The sequence below is a fragment of the Trachymyrmex septentrionalis genome, unplaced genomic scaffold (assembly GCF_001594115.1).
Source record: "Trachymyrmex septentrionalis isolate Tsep2-gDNA-1 unplaced genomic scaffold, Tsep1.0 scaffold101, whole genome shotgun sequence".
Lineage (NCBI taxonomy): Eukaryota > Metazoa > Arthropoda > Insecta > Hymenoptera > Formicidae > Trachymyrmex > Trachymyrmex septentrionalis.
Window position 1 is genome coordinate 306,799 of NW_017304136.1, and position 9,862 is coordinate 316,660.

General features: G+C 38.1%; 1 protein-coding gene across 4 annotated transcripts in view; it reads left to right on the forward strand.

The window, feature by feature from the left end:
* The window catches only part of LOC108756522, a 179,740-nt gene extending 170,577 nt beyond the window's left edge, over positions 1 to 9,163 (forward strand). For 2 of the 4 annotated variants that reach the window (XM_018500405.1, XM_018500426.1), the window contains 4 exons: positions 2,442 to 2,726; positions 2,951 to 3,101; positions 3,251 to 3,464; positions 3,553 to 9,163. In XM_018500405.1, the coding sequence (XP_018355907.1) occupies positions 2,442 to 2,726; positions 2,951 to 3,101; positions 3,251 to 3,464; positions 3,553 to 5,865 (2,963 nt within the window). In that variant the 3' untranslated portion in view covers positions 5,866 to 9,163. The remainder of the gene's footprint in view (positions 1 to 2,441; positions 2,727 to 2,950; positions 3,102 to 3,250; positions 3,465 to 3,552) is intronic. The other 2 variants (XM_018500421.1, XM_018500412.1) reach the window with 2 other exon arrangements.
* The last annotated feature ends 699 nt before the right edge of the window (positions 9,164 to 9,862 follow it).

Below are 9,862 nucleotides of genomic sequence, written 5' to 3' on the forward strand. Positions count from 1 at the left end.
TAGCCTGATAGTCTCACCTACAATTGTCGACCTGGCTGAAAATCACCGGTGTGCGTTATATAACTCGAATGAAATATATAAACGTATATCGGATGTCTCTACAAAGTCGTGCGATTGCAATTTCAAGAATATTGCTTACAGATTATTACTATTAAAGTACATCTTAATTAAATGTGAACGAAACGTGCGTTGATTGGATTTGATAACGTGGAGAGATTTTGTTATAAGGAACATTGAATAAATAGTGAAGTTAATAAGTTAAACCAGAGAATAATCGATCGTTACAAATAGCGTTACTATGAACTTTCGAGTCATTTCGACGTCCCGGTCTGTTTGTCGATAACATTTTGCGCGTGTTGTCCCGCATTCAAATAAATAAATACCTTCTTGACCTTGTAGTCACTACAAAGTATTCAACAGGTCACGTGTGCTCATCGTGTTTACGTGCCTTACTATCGTATTTACGACGTTAATGAAACATTATTATAGTGCTTGAAACACAAATTATTTTACATGGAATATAAGTTTGTTTAATTCGTCGCGTGTATCTATCACACATATAATGTTACGTACTTGAATACACACATCGCAATTTTAATCCCGCTGCGCTGGTCCGTTCGGATTTGAGTGTTTGACTCAAAATATAATTTTTTTCCTTACTAATATTTTATTTAAAAATTTGTTCTCTGATAAATTGAAAATAAGGAACTAATCAAGGCTCAATTTTACTTTTTAATAATGAAAATAAAATAAAAGGCTACGTGCTCTAGCTAGATATTAACGGTAATTATAATTAACATTAAACATCTAGCTTTAGCTCGTAGCTTTATTTTCAATATTTTTCTAGTATTCGAGCCTTCGCTGTTAATCTTTAGCGTGATACACAAGATTAGGTCATTCGCAGTCATTCTTGTTTTGCGCATTTCTTTCCTTGGAAATACAATATAATACCTGAGAAGCACCTGGCAAAATAATAATCTCTATCCTTTTCTTTTTTAAACACAACTTTGTAAGTACTTTCTACAAAATATATTGAAGTGTGTGTAAGAATCACTTAATAATTTTTGTGTATTTGTAAAAGTGATGAAAATTAAATTCAGGACACAAACGATCCATCCGTCTGTACGCGAAAGGTTAATATAAAAGTTTTTTTCTGTAAAATTTTTTTTATTTTTTACATCTTTTTAATTATTGACCCAAACGATATGATTGTATAGTAAATTTGAACAGGCCAACAGGCAGAGTTGACCAGAAAAGTCGAGTGGGTGGAAAAAACCGTGGTAAATTCTGAATTTTACCGTTCCAGTGAAATAAACTGGCAGGAACTATGAAAACGATTAATACGTAGTACTAAAAAAATGTATTTTTATACTTTATGCAGTAAGATATTAATTACGATAGTTCAAAAGGAAAAACCAAACGAACCGACAATAATAAACTAATAGCAATAATAAAATCTTATAGTAAAATCTTTTTTAATGAAAATTAATGTGTGAAATACACTTGTAAAAACAGAAACTTTGGAGATAATACACACGCTATTAAATTGTATATTAATTTCTAATTGCATGAGAAATACATGATAGTATACAGCAAAATATTGTACAAAATTTTTATCAATATATTATACATATTTGGTTTGTTTTTACTATTCAATATCTTGTGACAAAAAATTAATTTATTTATTGATTCTTAATCTATACTGTATTACCTACGAATTTTATTTTAGATGAAGCTTAAATTGGAAAATGCATTATCAGTTAACACTAAATTGTGTAGTTATACTGAGTGATACTAGAATATTGAATTAGATTATTGGTAGCAAAATTTTCTGTTTATTTTATTTTTAATAAAAGGGACTAATTTTGTATGGAAAAAATTTATATTGATATAGACTTTTTTTATTCCAAAAATATAGAAATTTGTCAAGCCTGCCAGCAGAGTTAAAAGATGCAAGATTATGAAATGATTAATTTTCTGTAAACTCTCCGAGGCTCGATTTCACAATATATGATTACCTAAAGATTAAAGGTAACCAAGAAATCAAATTCATGAATGAATTTCATTGATGAATCTGTTACCTTGAATCTTCAGGTAACCATATATTGTGAAAACGGGTCTAACGGTGATATGCGATATACGATACGAATATATTGTACAATACGAAAGTTTTTGGATTGTTCAGTATAATAAATTTTACAAATCTCTTTGAATAACCATCAAGTTGTTCGTCGAGAAGGAGAAATCCAAGCGAATTGAAATATTTTGCGATTTATTCTTATCGTCATTAGTAATGAATATATATCTTACGATTGTTACATTACGAGACGCATATTTGTATAGTCAAAGCTGCACATATGACGTTTTCGTCAATTAAAACATACATTAAAATTTATGCAATTTTCAGATAAATCTAACGTGATGATATTTGTGATTTTCAGCGCCGAAATTAAAAGGTAGACCACGAAGAAAGCGTAAAAAGCGCAGCGCTTCGCCGGGCGAATCGTCGAACGAAAGCGAAGCCTCAGTGGCGTCGACGTCGAAGAGTACGTCGGCGATCACCAGCCTGGTAATACCCACGGTCGGGAGACCGCCCTCGTCCGGGATACGGCGGAGCGAGAGGAAGACCAGCGCGGAAGAAAAGAAGTTCATCACCGACGTGCAAAGTTTTATGAACTCTCGGGGTACGCCGGTCGGAAAGATGCCACTGCTGGGCTACAGGCAGAGTCAGTATCTTGTTATTTTTCCTCGGATTTTCTATCCGATGACTTGCCACCGGAAGGGCAGACCATTTCTCTGATTTTTCAAATTTCTCTTCGCGCAATTCCGGCAGCAATTTGGCTGCCAGACTGCAAAGAGCTAAGACACAGCAGGGTTTCCTTCTCGCAAAATATATATCACGATATTTCGTGCTTACGACTCTAATAATCTTTTTTTTTTCTCTCCATAGTCGATCTGTTCCTGTTTTATACAAAAGTGCAAATGCTTGGTGGTTATGACTCTGTCAGTGCTGGGCGCCTTTGGAAAACCATCTACGATGACATCGGTGGTAACACGGGTTCTACTAGCGCAGCGACTATTACACGTAGACATTACGAAAGGTAAAGTATTTTAGCGGATTCTTATCACGCAATTGTTTTTATTGGAACATTAATACAATCCTGTATACAAATATTTATAAAGATGGTTTTTTTGTTAATCCCTTATAAATACGCGTTTAAATTATAAAAAGATTTTGTTGTATCTACAGATTATTGTTACCTTACGAAAGGTATCAGCGAGGCGAAGAAACAAGAGTGAGACTGAATCTCGGACGACGTACCAAGAGTATGAGTGCATCCGAAGATTTAGACATCAAGGAGGAACCGAGCGAGCTCTATATGTCGGAGACACCTCCACCAATAGATGTAATTCCTGCGACCACAACACCACCCTTACAACCAATAATGTCAGCAACAACAACGGTAATTGGCACTAACTTTAATTAATTAACTTCGAAACTATGCTTAATGCAACTTAATTTTTTCATACCATATCTTTTCCCACTTGCAGACTTTACTCTTGAGTGAGAAACCCAAAGCCGAAACCGGCAAGACATCCTCGTTACGTAGCGTGCGAGTGAAACCGGAACGCCTGAAATCTTTGAATACAATAATCGCCAATAATGCGACACCTTCCAGCCAGCAAGCTAGCCAACTGCCAAGTCCACCGCCATCCTCCAATACATCTATCTCGACGCCCAATAGCACACCCTCCACAACACCGACGAATGGTACCAGTAACAATCAGAGTGTCTTGGAGAGGCAGCTCAACAGTCCTTTGATATCCCAACAAGTTCCACCATCGTGTTCGCCACCAGGCTTGCCTGTGACTAGTGTAGCGGCAAACGCGTCGACGGTCGTCACTCTAACGCCTCCACCTGAGAAGGATATGAAGGAGATCAAGTTGGATCCCAAGCAAACAACTTTACTGGCACAAGGCAAGGAAAATATACCACTATTTGGCGGCGAGAAATTCGCGGAAAAGACGATAATGCCACCAGTCTCTAGATCACCTGAAGTGATCGACCTTGAAAACGAGAACGACACGAGTCGAGACAAAATAATCATTCCCAGCTTTAAGAAACGTAAACTCGAGATTTTGCGCGAAGGCGGTCTCGAAGTTACCGCCGTCGATCTGGACGTGCGACCGAGCGTAATTCAAAGCTGTGTTGGTATGTCGCCGCAACAACATCAACAGCAGCAATCGCCATCATCCTTGCCTGCTACAATGAAGTCTACTGAAGAGAAGCAACCGTCGATCTCGCCGTATCCACTTCCAGTTACGCCCAACTCCATTCCTAAATTAATATCCGTCACTGTGACACCCGACATAGGACATATGTTACCGTCGCCGCATGATCATCAAAATCATCTGCCGCGAATACCGACGATTAAACAATTACCAGTTCATCACAACAATAACAATATTAGCATGATGAACAACAACAATATGGCAAATAGTCGAATAATAAATCTTGGTAGCTCGAACAATACCGCGCTATTGCAACTGTATGCGAATGCGAACGTCGTACCATCAACGATTTCGTCTGTGCAACAATCAAGCCATCGTTTTGTTCCACCAAATATTCCAAATGGCAGGTTATTACTACCAAAGGTGACGCAATCAAGGTCGATATTTGTGCACAATGAAAGGACGGTTTATGGAAATCCCAAGGATATTTTGAACTCTCCTCCAAAATATCACTCGCCGCATCCACATCAACAACAGCAGCAACAACGCTCGCAGCAACATCCACAAATGAGCTCCAGCAACGACATCGGACAAGGAGGTGTTCTCGATCTGACGCAAAAGAACGAGAAACCGACGTTCCCTAGGCCCAGTCTAGAAATAGTCAGAGTACCTGTAGTGCAGAGGCCTAATCCATTAAATCTGGACGTGCGGAATTCACCCGTGGCTAAGGACAAATTGTCGGACAGACCTGTCGTCGATTGTCCAAAGCGAATACCCTTCCCTGCCTACCAAAATGTAATTGACAGTCGAACTATTGCGTCGAATAACCTCGAGATTACGCTAGTGAATCCCAAGCACAAAAACAATCACCACGTCATACCGTCTCACGTTCAAATACCGAGTCCACCTAATAAAAATGCGATAGGAACGATAAGTAGCGTGCAAATGAGGCAGCAACAATCGCAGCAACAAGTGAACGGAAAGTATACAGTGAGAAATGAGCCGATTTCGCCATACACACCAAGGAAGCCAAGTCATCCCATCATACCAAACGTACCCAATTTGAATCATTTGAATCATAGTGGAAGTTCATTTCCTAGAATTCAGGCAACGACATTGCCTCAGTCACAACAACAAATGAGCATTGATAGGAGGAAAGCGGCTGCGGAGGCCGGTAGGGATCATCAACATCGTAGGATTAGCGAGGGCGAGAAATCATCTTTGGCAGCGCAACAGCAGCAGCAGCAGCATCAGCATCATCATCACCATCATCATCAGGAACCCAGGCAGAACGAGGTTGGGCGGCGACACAGTTTACCCAGCATACCATCGGGATTCGTACCGACGGTACCGCAAAATAATTCTGCTCCCTTTCCTTTGCCACAATTGCCAAACGCGTCCGGCAAGTTTCTACCAATTCTGGATCCCATGTACTACTCCACGTTCTATAACGGTTTGTTCCCACCGCCGATTCCGCCCACGGCCACCGCAGCTGCTGCCACCGCGTCGTCGTTTTTACCGCCGGAATTTAACGCATATTACAAGGAATTACTTGCTTCCTCGCAACCAAGACTGACGGGGATGACGGGGCAGCCGCCGCATCAACAGCCGGCCGCTCCAACGTCTAAATAGACAATGGGATCTCAACATTTAGGGTTTCCGGCATAGCGAAAGACGCTTCGATTACTAGAGAGACAAGGATCCGTCGGACTTCTTCGCTGTCGAAATGTATATCAGCGAGTGACGCGATATAATGATGAGAGTGATGCGATTTGTTCAGACTATATATGTTTAGTTATGTTGTTTTTATTCGATTAAAACAACAAGAACAAGACGAAATTTATTCACAGTGTTTATTCATGATAGAACGAAGATAATCCCACAGGGTCTCGCGCAAAGGTAAAATGAAGTATCGGTATAAGTGCAGATGTTATACGAAGATATGTTCTTCAAATTATGATATATTTCATATCATTAGTTACAAATATTTCTAATAGATGATTAGAAAGATTAGAAAGAAATATTTATATTGCGCATTTGGTGAGAAATGCAATAATACGTGGGCCTTGTTATGTATGTGGACGCATAACATTTTGTTGTCGCTCAATTTGATATAATTAATAAGATTTAATATATAATTAACATTTTTTTAAATAATTTTATTAGTATATACGTACTATAACGTTATATTCAATATGTGCGACTATATTATAAGCCCTCTTTTTCCGAAATTAGATTCTTGGATTCGTCCTTGCACGAGACTCTAGAGGATTATCGATATTAAGAAAAAGAAATCCTGTGATAAAAATGCACACAAAATGTATTGATATTCAAGGAGACAGTCGATGGAATCCACAGAAAATCGTTATTTTTATATGTTTATTTTATATAAATTGTTTACGCGCGTTTTTGATTTTCAATTAATGTTATAAGACAAAATATTCTGATTTGGAAACTTGCATTACCTGTGCTAGCTATGCTAGAGTTTCCTAATGTCTCCGTTCCGTTGTAAAAAAAATTCTTCCTGAGAACAATTACTTTTTTCTTTTCTTCACATATTTAGATATATATTTTCAAAAGGGTATCATTCACGTTAATTTCAAATTCGTCGAGTCTTTATTTTCGGTTTTCGTTTTGCAAATGTACATTTTGATTTATTTTGAGCGCACCATGTGATAAACCCGATGCGAAAAAAAAAAAAAAGAAAAGAATTATGGCGAGCGTATAGCCGGCGGATCATCGGAATGTATAATTGTTTACTGTGTGTAACGGAGTAAATCTTATGTAGTAACGCTCGCGAAAACCCAATGTACTGTGTATAAGCTAGACAATTTTCATTATAATAAAAAAAGGAACACTCGTACACAATCACGTACACACCGCTCTATAGTCACCTCTAACGATATAAGCGCACGCATGCAATGTTATAGCAGCGACATGTATATAATGTATATAGCTACGTAAATCATTAAGCTAGACAAATCCTACATTATCTCTCAACATATTACGTAAGAAAGTTAAGTTTAGTAAGTGTACACAGGCTGTCTTGCTCGTGTGGCCAACGATGTTGTCGTATCGCTGTTTTTCCTTAGGAGGAAAGAAAACGATATTTTTCTTCAACAACATTTCCGATGGTCTCTTTTTTCGCTCGGAAGACATTTGTGACGATCTTTCGCTTTCTAACGCCGCGCCGCGCCGTGTCGAGCGTGAGGGAGCGCGCGATGTAAGCTCTTCGTTTTATCTCTGTAAAAAGCATCCGGAACCGCGTGCAATCAATTAATTACTTGTTACGCGATCGAACTGCTAAACGTGATCGAACATCGCGGGCCACCACAATACTTTGGAAACAGATTTTAAAAAATTACCGACGGTATATTCATGTTAAATGTAGGCATATTGATGATAGAATTTGTTCGTTTTAGGATACTCTGATCAAAAGAATATTAATAAATATGAGAATAACGTTAAAGCATTCGTAACCGTAAGACGTACAAGAGGAAGAAAGATCCGTTTCGGATCGTTCTAGCGAAAAAAAAGAAAATCAGATTTCTATATTGATGTCTTTCAAGAGTATGAATTATTCACGTTTTTTCGGATGGTTCTTTCGTGATAACAAAGGCGTTGCGGCGCCGATTGCGAGACCGCGGCTGATTAACGATAGCCTTCCAGTGGTATTCAACGAGTCGAGAAACCGAGAATTCGATATCGATTATCGATCAGCGCGAAGGGTCAGGACATGAGACGCTACCACTGTTGTTATTTTTGTAAGACCGCGGCTGACTTCCGGCGACCCGGGCGCGTCGCGACTACGCCGTCGCGTCGCGTCGCTTTTCGACATGGTGCTATGCGACGAAGAAATTCTATTGTAAGTCTTTTCGAAAACAATTTTAGCGGGCGTTGTTGGGTACCAGTGGAGATCTCTGGCGCGATCGCCCGAAAGAACTACATACACAATCTTAAGATAGATCTTCACGTCCAAGTCTGATAAATATATACAGAAACAAAAAAGTTAAAGGGAAACTCCACGGGTTCTAGCGTATGTATAAAGAGAGGAAAGAAGGAGATAGTCGAGTATATACGGATCTCCGTTATGATTACGATTCGCTGTAATATCGCGGGGTTCGTACAGCGCTGCAGCGGCGAGGAAAGCGAACGCTGCAAGATGGACGAAGAGGACGGCAAAGCGGAGTGTCGTCGTCGAGTCTCCGCAAAGGGAAAGGCTTTTATGAGAATACGTGCCATAAAAAAAAAAAACTGATTAGATAGCGACTACGAAATCGAACGATAGCGACGGTCATTTGTACATGCTTTTGACGAGCCCCTTAACTGCAGTTCGAAAAACTAAGAAGGTAGACGCGAATCGAAAAGAAAAAAGATTAAGGAGAATAATTACAATGTGCAAAGAATTCCACGTGGAAGATTTTATATGATTTTTCGTTTATATTCTGTTACCGCGATTATTTTATAAATCTCGAGTCCTTTTTTTTTTAGCGCGCGTGAGAGTGTACGGAATAAACGTGCCGTTGAATGAGAGTGAGAGTGAGTCGCGGAAGAATCTTCGAATGTTTCGAGAAGAAGAGTCTACGATTGTTTTTCGTTTTTTTTTTTTTGCGAGTTTTCTCTTCATTTTGTATACTTAGTAGAGCGATTTTAGCATAACCCTCGTTTTCCCACTTTAATAATAGTAATTATTACGATACAAATATTTTTTATTATATATGGGCATTTCAGTTCCTAAGTTGGAAATAAAATATCTACTACAAACGGGTTTTCTTATTGCCACGTACCAAATAAGAATGAGCTCTCGTGTCTCTGCAATCGCAAGAACGCATTTTTGCTCTTTAGATCTTTGCCGAAAGGCGTACTTGCAGATTTTTGTTTCGACAAAATTTCCCAATATTTACCTCCCCCTACGGTATGTCTATGCTTTATATCTTTAAAGAGAGAGATTGACTGTTCCTGAAATCCTCTCAAATTTGTTTCTTTTTTTTTTTTTTTTTCAGAGAAAAAACAATAAAAGACCATTTTTTTCTTACATCTTGTATATTTTTGAGAAAATATGAAGAAATTTAATTGTATTGTACATTGACAAATACAGCAATAATTTAAATAATCTTTCTGTCTTAATAATATTTCTTGTCTCATTTAACAACTTTAATTGTATTCATATTGTGTTCTTATTACTATTAGAATTATAAAGTGCTAATTACTCGCTACGTAGGCGAGATATATTTACAAAAAAAGACATATTTGCAATTATAAACGTACAACTATACAAGTTTTATATATAGAATTGAAGTATTTATTGTTTTTTAGTCGAACGAACTATATGTATAGTTGTAACTATGTATATAGATACTTTATTCAACTATCTTAATTCTACGTATAAAACTTGTATAGTTGTCTTTAATAATTGCTGTATAATCACTGTTTTTCTCGTACTGTAGAATATCAAAGTTTCTTCGCGGGGCAGAGATCGCGGATGAAATTGGTAAGAAATTAAGATGCCGAGAATGGAGTTTTACTCATGAGAAAGTACACACGTTGCTCCATGGGTACGATCATCGTAATCGAGAGATCGCTTCCTATTGGTCCAGCCGTCAGCGCGCGATGTTATGAACTCGGCAAA